Below are 22972 nucleotides of genomic sequence, written 5' to 3'. Positions count from 1 at the left end.
AACACAGTGTTGAGAGGGTAAAAGTGTGTGTATTCTTGGAACTTGTGAATTCTGATGGGGAACGAGTTCCAACCACACTTCATAAGTTTGTTGAGGAATTCCTCACCTGTTTGAGTTGGTTCTTGTTTCAATTGTTATCATGACGAAAACAAAACAGGTTCTTTCCTGTGCTTGATCGCTAAGCAACTACACGCCCTCAACACACCTCCTCGATAAGCCACGGTTACGTTCGAGAAAAAGGGCGGGGATAATTGTTTGCGTTATATCCACGTAACCCATCTCTTGTTATCGCTTTACGTCATTTGTTATGAATGATTCAGCTTCAGTGTACTGTGAAAAACACGCCTGTGGGCGATCGAGTGCGCCGAGCCGAACGACAAATATCTGTCGGAATGAGTTAATTTGTGGCATACTCTTGTGGAAAGGTTGCCCGCTCTTTTCTTCGAACAAAAACATCGAAACAATACAACCTACTGCCTTGCTCGCTTTCCGTTGTGAAGTTGGTTCAACAGAGATGTAAGAGCAGCGACTACACGTCATCCCGTTGCATGGCAACGAATGAGTCATTAACAAAACCTCTCCATAACTGAGGAGGACTGACTAACGATGTCCAATGTTCAACCGACCATCATGAAGTTCCCGACAGCAACGGAAATTGGAGACCAAATGGCTGTAACAAAAATCTTTTCTCAAGGATTACCTCTGAAACAAAGGTAGGTGGCATCCAGTACCAAACGAAGACATCTACAATGTGTGACAGCAACGAGCAACGTTGTTCCAATGTTAAGTCGTTTCGTAATCTTTCGGCTGCAACGTTCGCGGCCAACATTACCGGTACGTTGGTGAACAGGAAATCACATTGAATGAAACCATTACCTCTTCTTGCACACACAGCTCTTTTATCTGCGCAGCAAAACTTTTTGACAGTTTCAAAACTTGGCCACGTTCAGCAAGATTGTCCGTAATCATGTTTATCTCACATAGTTTTTCGGGTAATCTGTAAGTCCGGGATTCGCCGAATGTTTTAATATTCATCCAAACCGAAATGTTGACCGAATCATTTTAATTTTGCACAAAAGTACTTGAACATAAACAATCAATATAAATGTCATGGGCACCGATAAAACCTTGAGGGTTATCCAGTCAAGAAGCCAACATTAAATTTGCCAGACTGGCAGGCGAGGAGCGCCGCGCACGAAGCTGTCAATCAACTTGCAACCATTGTTTCATCGTCATGATTATGGAAATATTTGAACGCTGAGCAGGAAATCAGTCGTCACGCTGTTGAAGAGGGAGACCGAGTGTTGAAACAAAAATCTGCGGGAAAGCGGAGCGGGAACTCCGCCAAAGGTTAAAATTTAATTTTGCACAAATTCTTCAACATTACGCTACATCCTTTTAAGGGAAGTCAATACCACACTTACCGACTGTTTAATCCACGCGATTCTACCACCAACTCCTGTGGATATTTTCTTCATCTGACTTTAAATGTCTAAATTTGAGTCAGTGATGAATGCGTGCGATAAAGAATAGTGTTCTAACAATATAGTAATGGTTGGAGTTATTTAAGAAAAATCACTTGCAATGGAAATGTATTATTTACACTTGATTTTATATATTTATATATTTCTTTTCATTTGTATTTCAACGACAGAGCTTTTTAATTATTGCTGCTCAGGTTGGGCTTGATAACCATCACTTTGAAACTGGTGCCAATGTTGCGAATCCAACACGGTTGTTGGCGATATCGAAAGTTGTGTAGTAATCTCATAAAAAAGACACCAAAAACCCTCAATGGACCACCTTCTGACATCATGTTAATGCTGCAAAACCTCAAGACCGACGCGAGGATTTACCCTATGACACATAGAACATGAACTACACACCATATCAGCACCTTCCTTTATAAATAATGAAATCATCATTTTGTTCATAACTTTTCTTTTTGCAGTTTTGCTACGGTTTCTGTCCAACGCCATTCAAGATGCGAAACATCAATCCACAGTGGACTAATTTCTGAGACAGAATTGTTGATGTATCGATATTTGTTGGACTTCAGTCTGTTTTGGCCAAGCATGGCTGCCTGTTAGCAACTCTTGTTGCTTGTTTAAGGAATACGTGGATTAAATAGCGCACTTTGTCCTGAAATAAGCAATGTGAACATTACTGAATCTTCTGCAAACGAACATGGTTAAATAAGTAACGTTTTGATTTAAGAACCTTGTCACCCATACGTTGATCTTGTCTGGCTTTACATGTAGGCGGTACATTTGTGTCATACGCCATCATGTTTGTCCATTGCACAGTGAGTTAAAAAATATCAACACGTCATAAAATACGCCTATATGACTCACAGGCGGTATTGTTCAATCGCCTCCTATGTTTAAAAAAGTTATGATATTAGTTCTCGAAGAAGTTAAGCAAACAAAATGCAGCGGTGTTGTTCACTCGTCTAAATTTTAGGCGTGCATTTATGTCACATTCAAAAACAGAATGACAAAGGAAAACCGTTGATTGTAAATTAGCGTTTTGCCAGTAACTTTTACCCTTGCATAGAAATCACGTTTTGCAATATTTGATGATATATGTTTGTTTGTTTATTTATTATGCTCGCAAGCCACTTCTAAAGAACAAATTGGTCCAGTCCATTTCGCAAAGGTTTTTGCCACTACAATGATTACACTACTTAGCCTAATCTCAAATAAAGAAAGATTTGGTTCATCTGTGCGATCAACATCATAATAGAGTGGTTGTTCTTTACCTTTTTCTCTCTTATTTTCCACTTTCAGTGTGAACGGAATCCTTCTTTCCACTTGCGTTCAAATTTTTACCGCAGAAATCCATTATTATATTTGCACTGTAGCCTATGAACTTTCGCGTGTAAAAGAATCATGCTGCTACCTCGTAGGGCGGCCAAGTAACCCGCGTTCAAAGTTTTGTTAACTGGCCATATTTTTGCCAACTAACATCCATCTGGTTATATCTGTTGTACGCTTGGGACATTTTTAGGTGCATGACACACAATTGATACGGAACATAACAACTACTTTCGTACATTTGGTGCCCACTAATTACCTACCCACAACCATATAATTTCCCACTAGTGGGAACTTTTCCACAGGTAAAACGCATTTGTATTTTTAGTTGTTGTGTAGATGAAAAGAATTAAGGACCTATATGGGTATTAAATTGGGGAAATCCTGTTTTCAAGGCCCTCAGCTGTAATGCATATAGCGACTGTTCCGATTGTTTCCCAATGACCATTGATAGGTCTTGTGACTTACATAGGGACCTAAAATTCTACAAAGTTGAAAAAAAAATTTTGCTCCTGGATGAGACTGTACAGAGCAAGGACTTGCTGGGCCTCCTGGAAGATCATATGAGCAACCGGGGGGTATAAACAGCCCTTGGGGGAGGGCTTTGACACTTTTTCAGCAACTAAATTTGATGCCATTGCATAGAGAAGAGTTGGAACTTACAAAAAATGCAAATGAGTGGGAAGTTTAACGATTCATTTTTCTGCAAAGTCCAGTTCCATTTTTTGTTGCTCTTTTAACCAAAATACTGAGTAACCAGGGGGGAAAATGGCCCTAGGGGAGTGGCTAAACCATTTTTTCGGAGACTAATTTTGATCAAAATTTGTAGATATGAGTTGGATCTTTCATAAAATCACAAATGATTGGACACTTAAACGATTCATTTTTCAACAAATACAGCCTGTTTTTATTGCTCCATTTTCAACATAATTTTTAGCACCACCCACCAAAAAGTAACTACCTAATTGAAATACCCCCAAAACCCCACTAAAACTGCCCCAAACACCCAAAAATTCGCCATGACAACAGCACGCACATGTGCGCTCATTCAACTGTAAATTTAACTTAAATGCGTCACTGCCTTGCTATTAAATATCTGCATAACAGGGAAGTTTCAAAGCAAGTTTTTTTTTATTTAGCCCTAACCAGTCTACTAAAATAAAAAAAAACAGTCACTACTAGGATTAAAAAGCCACAAATACAAACAAACACACAGAACTACAACCTGAAAATCAATAACAATAAAATGAGACAAGTATGCAGACATTCAAACAAACAAATGACCTTAAACAAACCAACTAATAGCAAATGAACAACTATTAGCAAAAAAAGTTGATAATATATCACAGCAGTTCTGTTCTCTCTATATAAACCATTAAAACTCACAAATGGTTTGGACAGATGAACAGATGCCATTGTACACGTTGCCTGTTTGAATAAAGGTTCTAAACCTAGTAGTTCAAAACACAAACCAGCCAACTCCACAACAAATATTGTCTGGTGAGAACGGCATAGGTTTCTGAACGAAAAGACAACCAATCCAACATTCATGATCTGCAATTTCAGAAAGGGAAATTTAACAACATCAACGCCAACAAAACTGGTGTTTGTGATGAAAGGCATATTAGCTTTGGTTATTCAGAGTCATTTACTCCATCCCCAATGTCCGTTGTTGGTTAATCTTTGAATACAATCTTAATTCACATGAAATCATCCAATTTGCTACCAATGTGTTGGAAAGTGCTCATACCTAACAAAACATTTGTGGTCAACGAACGCAACCTTCTAGATACAAACTCGCTTACATATAGGAAGAATTATTTATCATGATATTCAGAAACCCGTACAAGTCGAATTTGTCTGCAGTTAATTACCGGACTCAGAAGACAAAGTCGACACGCATGTTACAGAAGATGAGATCAAAGAAGGTTGCATTCAAAGCTTCATGGCAGTTCTATGTTAATAAGCTGATGACGCAAAACACATGCATTCTTTACAAGCAATTCCTGCTTTTATCCGCAGAACTCAACGCAGAAAGATTGGCAGAAAAATGAACATCCGGTTAACAAACCACCAAAGAGTGTTAACAAACCACCAGAGAGTGTTGTTAAGCAAAAAAACAAAACTCGTTCTTTACTACGAGGACATCGCGGCCAATCCAGTTTTCAACGTGAGAAAGATGGTTGAAAACCTGAGAGATCGACTCGCCTGTCTCCGCTTGGAACTCGCAGATTTTGCCAAACGAAAGCCATGCCTGTAATCATTTGTAATTTATTCACCAGACGTACGGAAAGTAGTCAATAAGAACATAATACTGTATTCACAGAAATAGGATGCCTATGGCGCAGCTTGGATACCATTTATGTATAACCCCACAATTTCCGTTTGGAAGAAGACCTTGGTGTTTGTATTTTGAGTGAACATTATCCCAGCGTTTTTTCATTACGTCATCTATTTTATAAAACTTGCAAAGCATTTGGAAGTAAAAAACCCTGTGTGTATGGACTAATTCTGTTTATGGAAAGTGGTTGCTATAAACTACGTCATTTCTACAACTTTGCAAAAATATCATATATTTATCATCAGGTACTTAAATGGAGACCCATAATAAGTACTTGGGTTAATAAAATACAAGCAGAAAACGTTTTGTGGAATATTGCAGGATATTCCTAAAAGCGCGCAAACACGTCTGTTCTGCAACATTTTAACAAACACTTGTCACCGTTGTTTATTATCACATGTGCTATCAATGTAGGCCCGACTTCAAATATTATTGTGGGCAGCAGAATTTGGACAAGTTTGCTTTTGAGAAAAGTTGATTTGCTTCTGGTGCAATTATCTGTAAAAGCAGATAATCGGTATTTGCAACAAAAACCTGTGCCACAAACGAGAAAATTAAAACCATTAGGCCACCATGTTTGCTGGGAACATATGTCCATATGTTGAAGAGCCTCTAACTTTAAATCATTGTAAATTAAAAAACATCATGCATCGTTTACAAAAAGACGAAAATCTTAAAGAGCGAACGCTACTGTCTCGCGAGGACATTGCAGAAGGGCTTAATTTATGCTTAAACGCGACCTACTTCCCTTTTTGAGGGATTTCTAACCAACAGGTATTTGGAACGGCGATGGGTGATTGCCAATGCGGTAATGGAGACGATTGAAAATAGGGCGCTTGCAACATTTGCACATCTTCCTCGTTTTTGGAGGCCTTGAGTTGATGATACGTTTTGTATTATCGATGTATCGGTCCTCCATTCCTTCCTTGCCCATCTGAACGGCATTGGCGATTCTATGAAGTTTACTCTAGAGAAAGAAATTGATAAGAAACTACTATTCTTGGATGTGGAAGTGTACCGAAACGTGGACGGCAAAATCGGCACTTGCGTCTACCGTAAGCCGACTCATGCAAACCGCTACCTTTCCTTCTCCATTACAACACAGAAAGGCGGTTGTGCAGTCCCTTATAGTAAGAGCTGGTGTTTTGGTCTCAAGCAAAGAAGATCATGACGAAGAGATCAATATCATTCGACACGAGCTGCGGGAAAACTCGTATCCCTCGTGGATATCACGTAGAAGGTCGGGCGTCACATCAAATGACCCGACGCCAACCTTCGGTTCGGTGGTTCTTTCCTATGTCCCCACACTCACCGAGATTTTACAGCGGATGCTGACCGATTATGGCATTAGGGTCTACATTAGGCCCCACACAACATTCCGTAGATTATTGTCGCACCTCATTACTACGGAAGCAACGGAACCAAAAGGAGTGGTTTACTTAATTCCATGCGGAGAGTGCGAGGGGGTCTACTTCAGAGATACCGGAAGAGCCCTGAAAACCAGAATTAAGGAGCACCGCCGCGACGTTGCATCAAAAGTCGCAAGGAAGACAGCGTTGGGCAAGCATGCTGCCTTAAAATGTCATCGGATTGCTTCGACAAGGAGGAGGTTTTTGACAGGGAGGTGGATCATACAAAGCGCCTTTTTCTAGAAGCGATCCATATCCACAAGAACAATCGCTGTGTTAATGACAGGAAACAGTGCGTATATTTCCTGGTGCTTTACAACAACTTGCTGTAACTGTTGTTTCCAGCCCTTTTTATAACATCGCGTGATATCATAAGCGGTGTTAGCGTTATTTTTTCGTGTTTGTACGTTTTCTTGGTGTTGGTTGTGTGCTGAACCATTAGCCTATGAAAGCTTAGCTGGATAGCAAGCGAAGCCTCGGTGAATATAAGTTACAGTTTTATGTGAAAAACGAACTATTTAAATATAATATGCCTGACAGGAACAGCAACATTATCTTTGTACTTTATACAGGTGTTCACACCACAGGGCGCGCTATTGCCAATGGCGCGCAGGTTAATTTTGACCGAAAATTTGGAAACTATATTCCAAGCGTCGTCCGTAATTAAACATTGTTTTGAATCCAACAATCTTATGTTTTAGATCATCAAAGGAATAATGGCAAGTTATTTCAATAATTTGGCCCGTTCGACCACTTCCTGGCTGTGCCTCTATTGCAAATTAACTTGAAACATCTGTTTAATTGTCTAATTTGAGTCAGTAGTTGATCCGTGCGTCTCAATATGCAAATATTGCAGCGCTCTAGTATGCGAGCGAGGTGGGCCTCACATAAAGATGTTCGTGTTTATTTATTTTGCAGCCTACATATATGCAGTCGTTTGACACAACGACGTTATACGCCATCAGGTTGTTGACCGCACGTGGTCATTAAAAAAGAATATTGGATTCGATGGCCTTCAAACAATTTGATTGGTTTTTACCAGCGTGCATTGAGTTAAACATATGTTCATTGACATTGCAAGCGATTTGTTTAATCCAGTGTTTCTCAAACTTTTTTTCAGTACCGCCCCCCAAACACATTAGTCATTTAACAACGCCCAACGGAACAGACAAAAAACATAACGAATTTATTGTTGCTTGTCAATTAATGCGATGGGTGAGGTTAGTAAAATGACACCAATTTCGTCTGATTTCTAATATTTGAATACCAAACTCTAGTTAACAACAAGTAAACCATACCACCGAAAATCCTCATTTTTACTTCTAGTTCAGCATGCGAGAAAAGCCCTTTTTGCAGTAGCATAAATTATACAAAGATTGGACTGAATCATTTGGGCCAGTGATTCCCAACCTTTTTGTGGTTGCGTACCACTTGGAGGTAAAACAATTTCGTCGTATACCACCTAGTTGAGTGTTACAAAGTAACATAGGGGATGAATTATCCGAAATTTTGAAATCAGTTACGATTTATTGAATTCGAACTATACCCGCAAATTGCGTAAAGGTGCTCACGTACCACCTGGAATGCGGTCGCGTACTACTAGTTGTACACGTACCACCGGTTGGGAAACACTGACTTACGCTATAAGAGAAAATTTGCCCTGTGACAAAGTGCTCATTTATTTCCTAGCGCCCCCCAATCGCCCATTTGGTCTCCAGCGCCCCCCGTACGATTGCGCCCATTTTGGGAACCACTTGTTTAATCAAATATACACAATATCTTGCACGATTACATTTTTAACTGAATCATGAAAGTTGCAGCATCATTAAATATTCACAAATCCCATCATTTTTTTTTCGCGCTAACTACGCTGTTGAACAACAAATATGAACACAAAATATCATGGGTCGATGAAACCATTGATGGAATAAATCCAAATTGTCTCAGACGAAGTCCAAGTTTTGCCCGAAGAGAAACAAACATGACTTGTGACCCCAAGTACAGTCCCATTTACTTGAAGTAAGAAGTTTCTTATTTGTGAGTCAGAGTTGCGTTCGTAAGTAAGCAAAACACAATTACGCCGTGAATAAATATTGCGTCACGTGATATTAGTTTGTAGAAGGACAATCGTATGGAAGCCGCGCAATGCCCGACCGTGTGGCCCTTGTGCCCTAGCCTCAGTCTCGTGTTGGGACAATAGGAAGTGCAAAGAAAAAACAAATATCGTCATAATGAATATGGAGGTAAAAGGAACAATGCAGAATATCCATATTATTTGCGTAACAATCCCTGTCTATATTTAATCGCTGGCTGTGTTTAGTGCGAAGGCAAATCTAAGGACAATAGTAAGGTTGCATGAATATAGACTGGGCATCATACTTAACAATATACATTGATATATTGGTATTTCCCTAGGGCACATTTTTTCGTTGGAGTTGGATATTTTGCTGTGATCTAGGCTAAACAAAATATTGGATCGTCAAATAATTTGATTGGTTTTTACCAGCGTGCACTGAGTTAAACATATGTTCATTGACATTGCAAGCGATTTGTTTAATCCAGTGTTTCTCAAACTTTTTTAAAGTACCGCCTTTCAAACACCTTAGTCATTTAACAACGCCCAACAGAACAGACAAAAAACATATCGAATTTATTTGTTGCTTGTCAATTAATGCGATGGGTGAGGTTGGTGGAATGACACCAATTTCGTCTGATTTCTGACATTTGAATACCAAACTCTAGTTAACAACAAGTAAACCATACCACCGAAAATCCTCATTCTGACTTCTAGTTCAGCATGCGAGAAAAGCCCTTTTTGCAGTAGCATAAATTATACAAAGATTGGACTGAATCATTTGGGCCAGTGATTCCCAACCTTTTTGTGGTTGCGTACCACTTGGAGGTAAAACAATTTCGTCGTGTACCACCTAATTGAATCTTACAAAGTAACCTAGGGGATGAACTATCCGAAATTTTGAAATCAGTTACGGCTTATTAAATTTGAACTATACCCGCAAATTACGGATAGATGCTCATGTACCACCTGGAATGCGGTCGCGTACTACTAGTTGTACACGTACCACCGGTTGGGAAACACTGACTTACGCTATAAGAGAAAATTTACCCTGTCACAAAGCGCTCATTTATTTCCTAGCGCCCCCCAATCGCTCATTCGGTCTCCTGCGCCCCCCGTACGATTGCGCCCACTTTGGGAACCACTTGTTTAATCAAATATACACAATATCTTGCACGATTACATTTTTAACTAAATCATATAAGTTGCTAAGTTGCAGCATCACTAAATATTCACAAATCCCATCATTTTTATTTTTCGCGCTAACTACGCTGTTGAACAACAAATATGAACACAAAATATCATGAGTCGATGAAACCATTGATGGAATAAATCCAAATTGTCCCAGACGAAGTCAAGTAAGAAGTTTCTTATTTGTGAGGCAGAGTTGCGTTCGTAAGTAAGCTAAACACAATTACGCCGTGAATAAATATTGCGACACGTGATATTAGTTTGTAGAAGGACAATCGTATGGAAGCCGCGCAATGCCCGACCGTGTGGCCCTTGTGCCCTAGCCTCAGTCTCGTGTTGGGACAATAGGAAGTGCAAAGAAAAAACAAATATCGTCATAATGAATATGGAGGTAAAAGGAACAATGCAGAATATCCATATTATTTGCGTAACAATGCCTGTCTATATTTAATCGCTGGCTGTGTTTAGTGCGAAAGCAAATCTAATGACAGTAGTAAGGTTGCATAAATATAGACTGGGCATCTACTTGACAATGTACATTGATATATTGGTATTTCCCTAGGGGAGTTCAATATTTTACGGTGATCTAGGCTAGCTTATATGCCAACAACTTTTTCAACCATTTACAGGTATGTGTAGATTGGTTGTTGAAACGAATCCACATCAACAAACATTATGTCAGAAAAAGTTATTGAATACTGGTTACTTTGCGAGGATTTGTTAAACTGTAACTTACACAACTCAAAACATTTTGTGTTGCAGAAGTCGTAGGTTGATCGGAGAGAGGATTTGAGACGGATCAGAGAAGAGTCCGACAGACTAAAAATGGGAACAAGGTTTGTGAGCTATTTAAATTCTATACATGGTAAAATATAGCCACATTTTTCTCGTAAAAACAATAAATATGCATAATTTTTGCGCGGGATAAAAATGAACGTAAATATTTACCATGTCTAAGCGTGGACGTTCAAATTTTAATTTGTTATTTCTATGCAAGTCTTAGCATGGTTGGGGCTACGGTTTATAGAGTGAGGTTAAACTCGGTCTGGCCTGTGATCAAGTTAACAGGTGTTATTAACTTGCACGGTGTCTTACGCTTCTCCAGGCGCATTGTGAGTGCAGGACGAAATTTTGGTTCATATCGCACAAAAATTATGTCTGGTCATAATCTGACAGCTGGTTATAAACGGTCGCTTACAATATTTGCCCGCTTTTTGTAAGCAATGGTATCCCGACGGATCGGCTGGAGTAAACTAAGCGTGGTTTAGTATTTAAATCAGTTATATGGTTGAACCAGTGTGGTGAATAAACCTTCGTTTTCCAAAAATGACAATAAAACTCTTTGAATATAAGTTTCATCAGAAAATATGAAGGGTTCCGTGAGCTGTCGAGATTTGGCGAAAACTACTGAATATTTATTCTAAGCGTTTGAGCAACAAGCGGATGAGAATAAAACGAAAAAAGGAAAAAAGTGACGACAGTTTATCTAAAAAGCCATTGAAATTTTGGCGGTTACCAGTTAACTTAAATAACGTTGCAGTGTTCCTTAGACATAAAGTTTGTAAAACTAAAATCCACGATGACGTCATCCCCCTGAATAAGAGAAATATATCATTACAAGATATAAACTCTTTGTGTTTTTATCAGGTATTGGTTGAAGGTGGTTGGAATCCTGCTCTCCTTCATCACAATTGCTGCAGCGGGGTATAAATATGGCGCAAGTAAGTATTTTGTTGCAAATCATCAACTCTAAATTAATTTAATATATTGGTTCGTTTTACAAATTTTGATGGATTTCAAATCGATTTACGTTCATGTGTTTTGTGCAGAGTTCACTTGTGATAATGGGAGGAAGGTGTGGACTAGGTGGTTTTGTGATGATGATCCCCGTGGTTCCGATTGCAGGGACGGAAGTGACGAGAAACTGGCCAACTTTTCCACTTATCCTGAAAACCTCACCAGTCCTTACATGAGGTGAAAGCACTTAAATATGTTCCCTACATTCGTTGTATTAGTGTTGACCAATCAATAGACGATGTTATCAGGGTTTGACTTTTATTAAAATAACGAATTTTGAACGGTTCATAATAAAGTCGGGTCAAATAAGAGAGTTTCAAAACCCCACGCGTTTAGAAGTGTTTTCAATATTTCAAGGGAATTATTGATTGCGAAACACTCACATGTAACAATAATGTTGTTGAGGTAAGAAGTGGCCAGTGGGTGACGCAAAGAGTGAATCTAAGATAAGTAAAGGTTTATATCAGGGGTGGCCAACACGTCGATCGCATCACAGTTTGCGTTTGACAAAATTTTAAATAAACGTAATCGTCAATCTTTTTGCATAAATTGTCGTCAAAAAGTCGTGATAAGTAAAAGTTTCAATAATGTTCGCCTGTTTAACACATTGTTTTTAAATTGAGCATTGTTACCAAACACGTGGCAATGTTACGTAAAACGTGGCATTATTACCAAACATGTGGAATTGTTCGGTAATACAAAGAAGCAACACTCTGTGCCTTTATTACCAGTATCAGGTTTCCTCAGTAAAATATTTTTGGCGCAGAACGAAAGTTAAAATATTTTTGATATTGTAGGTGGTATAAATTCGTTACCATCATAATGCATTTACTTTTGAAACGTCGTATTGAGGAATTGACTATTATAGCGCACGAAAAGTGTATTCCCACTAGCAAGTTTCATGTTAAAGATTTTTAGCAGGCGTTGCTTATCTGATACACAAGCAAAGTGGAGCCAATAATATGAATGCTGTGAGCTGCAGACAGATGGCCACTGTGTATTTTTGTATTCTGGAAAACCAATCCGCCACAACGAATATCACACAAAAATTTACACAAAGCAATAGAAACAGAAATATTATAAACGATGGCAAAAAAGAAAAGAACGTATTAAAAGAAAAATGTGGGAGAAGAGTAAAGAGGATAAGAGAAAAACACGTCAGAAAAAAGTAAGCTATGTTAAACGTGAATAACAAAAAAAAAACAAATTAAGTAATGGTACAGGATTAAGTTTTGTTGATGTAAGAATGGGGTGGAGAGAAGGTTAATTAATTTATAGAATGTTTGACATCGGCCAGGACGCCTTCAGGAAAGGTGTTGTCCCTGTTCCGCTGGATTACGAACTTAAAGTTTATGGACTGTTTAAGGGATTGGATGAGGTGTTGGGGGGTCTTGTTCAAAGGGCGAGGGTCACTGCGGATTCAGTTACGGTTTTTCGAAATGGTATGGCAACGTAGAGGTGTTCAGAAGGGCTGTAAGGGTTGTGGCGTAGGGTGTATTAGGTTGTGGGAGTTTGGGAAAGTTTAGGTGTGCAGCGGTGTCAAAGTAGGTGGTGTTCATATTAAAAAGTGCGTGTTTCTAATTCGTAGGTCGTGTAATTTAGGGAATTTCAAGGTTGTATTCAATGAGGGATAGTTGGGGTGTTGTGGGGGTTTCCAGTATGCGGGGTTTGTAATATTGTTTTAAAAGAAGAGAGAGGTGAGAGGTCAGCAAAGAGGGGGATGTTGACCATCTCGTAACAACCAATCCCTGCAGAGGCACCGAGTTTAAGAGGATGGGACCGGAAGTCCGAAATGCACACACGTATGTACGAAGTGGGCGCCATTGTCAAAAACAATAACAAAAGTACAAGATATTGGCTTGCTAAAAACAGTTTGTGTTGAAGTCATTTGGTACTATTGCCTTATAGTTATACATAACCTTCTCTCCGGGCATTAGATTATGACATGTGCCACATGTACAACTAATCTAAATGGCGAGCGAAAGTAACAAGAATGAACAGTCAACACAATAACACAAAAATAAAAACGTTCGGGGGAAATATACCGACCCCCAGTGGTTGGTCTATCATGTAATTTTTACCCACAGGTGGGCGTAATTTAATGGCGAGCGGTAAACAACAAATGCGAATAACAACGCAATCACAAACCCGTACGGAGAAAGGCAGTGTCATCCAGTGGTTATTTGGTGGAGACTACATAGTCCACGAGTGGACGCTAAAGTGGGGCGTTTTGCAGTTATTTTGGCTATTGCCGTAGATGGTCTCGTACATTATGTTTTAGTCATCCGCGAGTGGGCGCTATTATTGGGTGTCGGTATTTGTCTGGTAAAGGGTGTTGACAACGTCGGCCAGGACCTCCTCGAGAAGGGGGTTGTCCCTATTTCGCTGTATAGATAGTTTTAAGCGTAAAGAGGTTTTGCAGGATGTTATCAAGTGCCGGGGTATGTCATTGATGGGTCGTGTGTCATGTTTGATTCTGTTTCGTGTTTTCCAGATAGTGTGTGTTAGTGAGGTGTTTAAAAGTGCTCCTAATGTTTTCGTGTAAGGTGTTGTATTATGAAGTGTTGGGAAGGCGATGTGTAAAGGTGTGTCAAAAGGACAGGTGTTTAGATCAGATAAAGTTTGAAAGGCGTTGCGAATCAAGGAGAGAAGAGGCTGAATGGAAGGACAATCGTGGAATAGATGAGTAAAAGTTTCAAAGGGGTAATTGCATAAATAACAGTGAGGTTGCTGGTCCAGGGGGAGGTAGGATTTTTGACAGTTTAGCGGTAAAATTTTGTGGGTAAGCCGGTAATTAAAGGATTTTAAGTAATTCGGGAATATCGGGTGGTGGATTTGGACCCAGTCGTTGAATTGGTGAGGTGTCGTAGCGTTGTCAATAATACGGAGGTATAGGGGTTTTGTTTTGCGTGACATCAGCTCGGCTTCTGTGAGGTTCAAGGTTTCCAAAAGGTCCAACAGGAATTTGTAGTGGGGAGAGGGTGTGATTGCGTGCGGGAGAAAGTTTCTGGTTCTTAGGTGGAAAAGTTTGCTAAGGGAGAGGCCAAGGTTGTATTCGATGAATGAAAGCTGTGCGGTTGTCGGGGTTTCTAGAAGGCGGTGGTTATAATATTGTTTGATAGGATAGAGAAGTGATAGGTCAGCGTAGAGGGGAATGTTTGCCGCGCCGTAACCGCCATGGTCACGACGGGCTGCCAGGATGTTAATTGGCAAGGTTGGATTGTTTGGGCCGACGGCGAACTTCACCACAATGCCGTCGATGCGTTATCGTTGCAGGGTTGGTAAGGGGTAAGTTTTAGCGAGGTATGAAATTTGGGGTAAAAGTATAGTCTTAGTGAGGATGCATTTAGAATCAAAAGTGAGAAACGGGATTGCAAAGAGGTGACTGCCTTGTGCCATGCCGCGGTAATGTCCGATGGTGCGCCTATTGGGGTATTTAACGGTGTTATAGATTTAGGGTTCCATTTTATCTGAGATAAGGTTGGGTCGTCATGGGGGGGTCGAAGAATGGCAATCGCATTGGTTTTGGTGGGGTTAAGTTTTAATCCGGAAAATTTACCAAAATTGTGAATGAGGCCGAGGGCTTTGGTGAGGGAATGCCGATGAGCCACCACTAGGGTGACGTCATCGGCGTAAGCGAATGCCTTGGGTGTGTTGCGGCACGGCACGGGGGTTGAATCAATAGAAGCGTTGTTTTGTAGGGCAACGAGGAGCGGATCTAGGGCAATCAGGAAGAGGTTCAGACTAAGGGGGTCTCCTTGTCTGACTCCTCTCCTGATGGGAAAGTCCCTTGTGGCAAAGCCGTTTACGAAGGCCCGGGAGTTGGCGCTAGAGTGAAGTGCAGAAAGGTAATTAGTAAAGCAAGTGGGAAAGCGTTTGAGATGTAACTGGAGAAGTAGCCATGAAAATGAAACTGAGTCAAAAGCTTTCTGAAAATCTAGGGAAACGAAGAAGGTGTCCGAATTGATGGAGGATGCGTGGTGGTGGAGATCGCGTAAGAGTAGAGTTGCGTTGGAGGTTGAGGAGCCGGGGATAGCGAATTGATTACTTGAGAGAATGTCGGGTATGAAGTGTTTCAAGCGGAGGTTCAAGAGTTTGTGTAGGATTTTTAGGTCTGTGTTTAACAAAGAAATAGGGCGGTAATTATTTAACAGGGTGGGATCGTTTTTTTTATGAATAAGGGTCAAATGTCCGAGGTTGAATTCTGATGGAGTATATGAATTAAAGTATGAAAAATTAAGCGCGTCGGTGAGGTCGGCCCCGATCAGGTCCCAGTAGTGCGCGTAAAACTCGATGCTGAGACCGTCGGGGCCGGAGGTTTTGCCAGTGGGAAAGAGGGAAAGGGTTTGTTTAATTTCCTGTTGTGTGATGGGGCGCGAAAGTGCTTCGAGGTGCTGTTCCGGGATAGGTTTGGGAGAAATTCTAAGAAAATCGTTATCAGGGCCGGGTGCTGGTAGCTGTTGGTCTGCGTAGAGGGTTTCGAAAAAATGTCGGGTATGTGAGAGGAGTTCCTTAGGGGTGGATCGAGGGAGACCGTGGTTATCCTGGAGTTCGAGTATAGGGGCGTGGCGGCGGGTGGGAATTAACTTAGAATAAAGGGTTTTATCAGCTATATTTTTAAATTGAGGGTCAGAAGAGAGGGATCGGAAAATAGAGGTTCGGGATTTTGAGATGTAGAGTTCTTTAAGGGATTTTTTGGCGGATTGGAATTTATCGAAATTTTTAGGTGATGGGTCGTCGTTGAGGATTTGGCGGTAGATTTCAAATTGTTGCTGTAGGGTTTGGGTTTCTTTTCGTGATTGTTGGGCCAGGAGTTTTGAATGGGTTTGTGTGAGCTGTTTAAATTTAAATTTTAGGGTTAGCCAATGGTCCAGGGGGTTGGAATGAAGGGAAGCCAAGGTTTGCCATAGAGGGTAGGTTTGTCTAAGACTTTGGGAAAACTGAGGGTCGTGAAGGGTATTCACATTATTTTTCCAGGATCCACGGCCTCTTGGGGGTGCGGAAATAAGGTTTAGAGTTGTTAGCACTGCATCGTGATCGGAAAAGGGGCAAGGCGAAAAGGAATGGTGTTTAAGAATTAATTGTTTTGATGTGTATAATCTATCGATGCGTGACTGGGTCCCTGGGGCGCGACGTGAGTATTGACGGAGGGTTGGGTGGAGAATTCGAAAGGTGTCTTGTAGGTCAAAAGTGGAAATTAATTTAATGAGTGAATGACTTGGTTGGCGGTTGGCTGTTGGGGGGTGTCTGTCCAGGGCGGGGTCTACTACACAGTTGAAATCACCGGCGAATACTATGGGGTGGGAAGAGGAGATATACGGGAAGAGGGAGTCGAAGAATTTGTTGTTGAATATGTAATTTTTTGTGCCGGAGGGTGCGTATATATTAACCAAGTGAAAGGTGTGGGTCAGGGTTGATATGTCGGCCGCAATGATGCGACCTTCAGAGTCAGAAACGGAATTAAGGATTTGGAGATTGGAGGAATTCAGAAAAACTGCGACACCCCCCCAGGCAGAGCCTTTTAGAGGTGCCGAGTTTAAGAGGATGGGACCGGAAGACCATTCGGACTTCCACAGAGATTCGGTATGGGGGGTAGAGTGAGTTTATTGTAAGCAAAAAAGGTCAAAGTTCAAAGAGGAAAGGTACCGAAATAGGGCCCTTCTCTTGGTTGCCTGGCCTAAGCCGTTAAAATTCAACGTACATATACGCAAATAAGATGTAGGCGCCATTGTGACTTTAAACGAAAACAAAACATAAACAAAGTCACGTGGTATTAATTTGGGTCATTCTAAAGACAGGTGGTGTTGAAGTCATTCGGTATGACCGTTTCACAACTACACACAGTTTGTTCCCCGGGCAATAGATTATAAGTGGCGCCGCAGTTGCAACTAATTAAAAGCCGTTGGCATTTTTTGTTCGTGCAGCGGGATGGGCTTGTATAAGCCTCATCCGGAGCCCAATTGCCGCAGCGGCATTTTAAATGTAGAGTTCCGCATAAGCATACAATATTCTTGCCTGTGTACGCGGTATGGCAACATGCCGTTTTCTTCGGAATCGGTGGTGATTCGCTCTGCTTCCGTTTGCGCGAACGTACTTCGGTGAATTGCTCGTCGTCCCGCATTAGTGGTTTCGGTGTGGATGTGGCCACAGGTAATGATTGGTGTGTTGGGGTTGTAGCGGTATCGGCCAACTCGGGCCGCGGGATACGGTGATGTACGCCTCTGGTGTCTTGCTCTCTCGAACACCGGTGACCGTTGCGGCGCTAGAGGGTGGTAGCGCCTCTGCAGACTTGTTGTTGTTGTGACGTGTAGTAGCGGTATTAGCCAACTCGGGCTGCGGGATGCGTCGATGTACCGCCTCTGGTGTCTTGTCTGTTATTCCTTTAACGGGCGTTGGGGCGCTAGAGAGTGGCGCCTCTGGAGACTTCACGCCGCTTCTTGTGACGTCAGCTGTCACGGTCGGGGGCGCACGGTCAACAGCTGGTTCGCCAGGTGTGACGTCAGCCGTCACAGTCGATGGCGCAGCGCCAGCGACAACAGGTGTCGTTTTTGGATTTCCACCTGGCGAGATGTTGCGACGTCTAAGGTCGCTTGCTTGTTATGGTCCGGCGCATTATCAGCTGCCGCATTTGACGTTTATGTTTGCCTCTGGAGCCTTCTTATCTGGACGATTTTCTTGTTCTTGCACATTCGGCGCTTTATCGCCGGCACTTCCTTTCACGGCTGACTGCCTTCGCTCTTCGGCTTGCCTGGCAAAGCTTGGATAGTCACTTTTAACATGGCCCATCTCCATACAAAAATCGCACTTCTTGGGCTGGCCGTTATATTTTATTTCAACCATATTTTTGCCGAGGCGCACCCGCTCTGGAATTGGGTTTTCTTTCAACACAGAACCCTTCATAATGATAATGCGTTTGCCTCCGTAGAGGCCATAGTCATCGTTTGTTTTCCACCCTCTAATTGTAGGGGCGTATTTTGCAAAATAGGCGAGTAGCGCTTGCATCGGGATGCGCGGGGGAACCTTTGTGAGGGTCACACACTCTTCGTCCTCGCAACGTGCGGTTGCGTACACAGGCTTTCCTGTCGCTCTCAGCGCCATGGCGAATTCATGGGCCTTATCTTTTGATGGGCAGTACAATTTAACTCTGCCATTCGAGAATTGCAATATACCTTCAAGGAAAGTCCGCCAGCGAATGTTATGTTGGCGCAACAAAGCCAAAATCTCTGGACGCTTCAGCCCTGGGTTGAAACGGGCGTCTACCTCCAAGTTTTCGTCCGTATCAAACGGATCTCTTACTGGCACAGATCGGGCCGCCACACTGGGCCCGGCTACAGCTTTTGCAAAATTCATTTGCATATTGTAAAACAGAATATGGTGCGTCAAAGACAACAGAACACACCCTGGCCGCTTGTCGCCTAACCTCTACTAAACAATACGAAATAGTGGCCCTGAAAAGGGCCGGGCTGGATAAACAAGCGACCTCAAGAATCTCCTCCAAACACATTCACAGCTGACAATTACGTTTCAAAAGAAGTTCCAAAATAAAACTGGTAAATCCTTCCGATAACTGCCTTGAACAACTTGTAAATGATCAAATAGAGAAAATAGCTTGTCGAAATAGTAGGTAACTGACGTATGATGCTTACTTATTCAAATAGAATCGTCACAGCGTTATTTTGAATGTACTTTGTCACACAGACATTCAAGATGCTTGCCTGATGTTGCGTATGTAGTGTGGCAGTACGATGTTTTCTTCCGTTTGTGGGACCGCATTTCGGTAATGCCGTCGTCCCGCATGGTTGACTTGTGGCAACTGGTTGCGTGGGTGGTTCTGTAGGAACCACGGGAGTTGTGGCGGTATCGTCACCGGGATTTGAACCCAGGTTAAGATACGGGTCAGGCGTCTGTCTTGCTCTTATCTACGGTTTGCGGTGGTTTTGCGTCTGCTGTCTCGTTTGCAGCTGCTTTTCGTTCATTGACATTTGTCGAAATCCTTTCGAAGGAATATAAATCTTCGCGAAAGATTTGATAAATTTAGCATTGCTTCACAGAGTTACACGAATAATTACCTGTTTCCAATAGTTTACTCCACCCTGTTCTCCGTATGGTTGCACCTATTTTGGTGCCCAACGGATGACGGTGGCTGTATTGTCACCACAAACTAGAAGTATTTGCCTGACCGGATGGTCGGCATGATCGTCAGCATCAATCGCACCAAGCTGCACTGATGACACCTTATAGAACGAAACAATGATCAACTGTTTACAGCTCACATAAATTATAATATTGACTCCAATTTGCTTTCTATTAGTTTTTTTTAGCAGATGTTACGCGAAATTATTGTAAAGTCGTAGGTTGTGTTTTGTTATTCACATATCTGCATACCCAGTCGTGCATGACTAATTGGCATTAATGTGGTTTATTTAAAACCAAACCTAACATTTACTGATTATCAGCCATGACGACTCTTCATTTTTAAACAATAACTAACACAAATCTTCCGAAACTTTTGTTTTATGACGTAATACTTTACTTTTGTTACAGTTGCAACAACAAGTTTGGCTACTTCGATTCAAACAAAGTATGCGCCCTAAGAGTGAAGGAGTTTTGCAAAGGAAATATCCAATGTGTTGGAAAAACGCTGTGTGACGGTGGATGCCCTTCCCACTTTCAGTGTCCGAATTCAGCTTGTTGGAAACGTTCGACTGTTTGTGATGGCGATCCTTGCAATGACTGTCCAGCTTTCCAACACTGGAATAATGGACATGGATTCAAATGTGTTCGGCATGGCAGGAATTGCAATCTTCCGCAAATGTTTTTACGGGACGGTATTTCTGACTGTGACGATAAATCTGATTTGTGTTACACCTCGGAGAATGGAGATGTTAGGTATTTCGTTTTTGATTGTGTTTTGCATATGCATACTTGCCAGCACTGCCCCAGACTTCCCTCTCTCAATGTGTTCCTTATCTTACTATATATCATATTTTCTTTTAACGCCATTGGATCGGTGTTTCTACTGACGTCATCCTTCCTATTGCAGTGAAAACGAAATAAAAGAAACGTTTTTGAGTTAAATATAATTTTAGTCATGTGAACTTTGTTGTTTATATTAATGGTTATGATAATAAAATGAACTGATTTAATTGCCTGCTTATGGACAAAGTATGGCATCTATAAACAAATTTGTTATTGTAGAAATATTCGTACTTCTTCATCTCTGAACGAACGACTGTGTTTCCAATGTACAAATGACCCTATGATCATCTCAAGGTCAAGTGTTTGTGATGAGGTCATAGATTGCCCTGATATGAGTGATGAAACCAGTTGTAATGGGAAATTCCCTCAGCAGTGTAGCAACAACAATATATGGTATTTTTGTGGTTATGAAAATACCTTTTATTTCGTTGATGCAAATTTATTTTATTTAGTTCAAAGCCACGTTGTGATTGTTTCGACAATAATGGAATCTGTTACAACAAAATTTATCCAGCCAACTTTTCCTGTAACTCAAAAAATGAAATCTGCGACAAGCTTGCTCATTGTCTGGGGAATTCCCCATGTGAGTACCTCTGCCCCTCCCACTTCCAGTGTCCAAATTCAGCTTGTTGGAAACGTTCGACTGTTTGTGATGGCGATCCTTGCAATGACTGTCCAGCTTTCCAACACTGGAATAATGGACATGGATTCAAATGTGTTCGGAATGGCAGGAATTGCAATCTTCCGCAAATGTTTCTATGGGACGGCATTTCTGATTGTGATGATAAATCTGATTTGTGTTACATCTCAGGGAATGGAGATGTCAGGTATTTGTGAACTGTTGTGGTTGGTTAAAAATTCCTACAGGTTAAGATCAGACAGAATTGACTTGTGTCATTTGCAGAGACATGCGAAGTTTGGGGACCTTCAATCACCGTTTATGCTTCCAATGTACAAATGACCCTATGATCATCGCAAGGTCAAGTGTATGTGATGACGTCATCGACTGTCCCGATAAAAGTGACGAATGTTTTTGTCAACCTGGGAAAACCAAAGATTGTGGCAAGTTTCATTAGTAAGTGATAAAGCATTAGTTTATTCTTTTTTGGATTGAAACCACTGACATCCAATGCGTCACCAGAAATCAATGACTTGCAATAGTGTAAGGTGTGTTAAGTGTCTGTAAATACTACATGACTTGTTTTCATTGGCATGACTCATGAATAATGCAGTTTAAAATGATGTATTTCGCTGCTGTAGGAAAATACCCATTCCTTTACTGTCATGACATCATAAAGTCGTTATAGACCTTCAATACAAAGTATTGTAGTCGAAAAAGACTTTAAATGCAAGTCATCGCATATCTGGGCACGATACAAGCGAGCAACATTTGTGACGCAACAGTGTTTCAATAATGGGCAACCAAAGGGAATTTACACAAAACTAAGTTGACAGTTTTAGTTGTTGGGTTGAAGGGGTTTCAATATGTTTGTCTGTTCCCCAGCTACCCTGCAGTACGTGTTTGGAGGTTAAGCGTCTTTTCGTAATTTTGGGTCAGTTCTGAGCTGAATTCCTATGTATGGGTTTTAAAAACGTTTGTTTAATTACTACAGGAGTCGCAAGTAAATCTCATCTGCATTCAATTGGAGTTTTTAATTATGATAAAATAAACGCGAAACATTCAAATATTTTCAGTGTGGATGAGGAAGTGAAGAACGACAGCTCAACAACCACAACAACCAACTACATACAGGGGGAGTGGAAGTGTTACGTAAGTGAGAATACATAACCTATAGTTTTGTCGGAAATAAGCGGTTTAGATGTTTACGTACATTTGTAGGTTCTTACCAACACAATGTAGGCTACTTACTCACTTGCTGGACAAACTCCAGTTTAAACAAACGTTTGCGACAATGTTTACGCAGTCGAACGTAATTATTACACGAAGTCACAAAGATTTTGGCTTACTTCGCCAAACGTGAATATTTGTTACCTCAATGGTTTAGTTTCTGTAGTTTTCTAAACTACTGTGGAACAAACCAACAATCAGAGACATGAAGCGAGTTACAACCAATGTTGTGGTTTTGCAATTTCACTTGTTCGTTTCAAAGCGAACTAATCCACGAAGCACAATGGAAAGATTTTTTAATAAAATTCTTCATTCTTATATGATCACAGAACGTCACACTGCGCAGAAGTTTAAAGTGCACGTGACACGGAAAAATCAAACATGTAAATAATTAAACTAAGAGATGTTCATAACTTTAAAGTGCAACAAACGGATTTTAATGTTAATTTGGGCTGCAGACAGATGGCCGCTATTTAGACCTATTATGTCTTATTTAGTTGTGTAATAATAAAACAG

The 22972-nt window shown here is 41.0% G+C and overlaps 2 protein-coding genes across 2 annotated transcripts in view; both read left to right on the top strand.

Moving 5' to 3' along the window:
• Positions 1 to 22972, top strand: part of LOC145895919 (uncharacterized) — a 52110-nt gene that overhangs the window by 23854 nt on the left and 5284 nt on the right. The gene's annotated exons all lie outside the window — the stretch shown is intronic.
• LOC145894585 (uncharacterized) lies at positions 607 to 21683 on the top strand. Its single transcript, XM_082983204.1, has 10 exons — positions 607 to 713; positions 761 to 834; positions 5572 to 5674; positions 6263 to 6781; positions 11479 to 11552; positions 11661 to 11805; positions 20173 to 20517; positions 20827 to 21000; positions 21060 to 21434; positions 21512 to 21683. Exons 1-10 carry the CDS (start codon positions 607 to 609, stop codon positions 21681 to 21683), a joined length of 2088 nt encoding a protein of 695 aa, XP_082839330.1.

The sequence above is a fragment of the Ascidia mentula genome, chromosome 3 (genome assembly GCF_947561715.1).
Source record: "Ascidia mentula chromosome 3, kaAscMent1.1, whole genome shotgun sequence".
In the NCBI taxonomy this organism is placed as follows: domain Eukaryota; kingdom Metazoa; phylum Chordata; class Ascidiacea; order Phlebobranchia; family Ascidiidae; genus Ascidia; species Ascidia mentula.
The sequence above is the reverse complement of the archived record's forward strand: the minus strand, read 5'-3'. Positions and strand labels throughout refer to the sequence as shown.

Coding starts and splice junctions, on each gene's coding strand:
- LOC145894585 (XM_082983204.1), top strand. CDS start 607: ATGTCCAATGTTCAACCGACCATCATGAAGTTCCCGACAGCAACGGAA. Junction 714..760: donor GGATTACCTCTGAAACAAAG/GTAGGTGGCATC, acceptor AATGTGTGACAG/CAACGAGCAACGTTGTTCCA. Junction 21,001..21,059: donor TGTAGCAACAACAATATATG/GTATTTTTGTGG, acceptor TATTTTATTTAG/TTCAAAGCCACGTTGTGATT.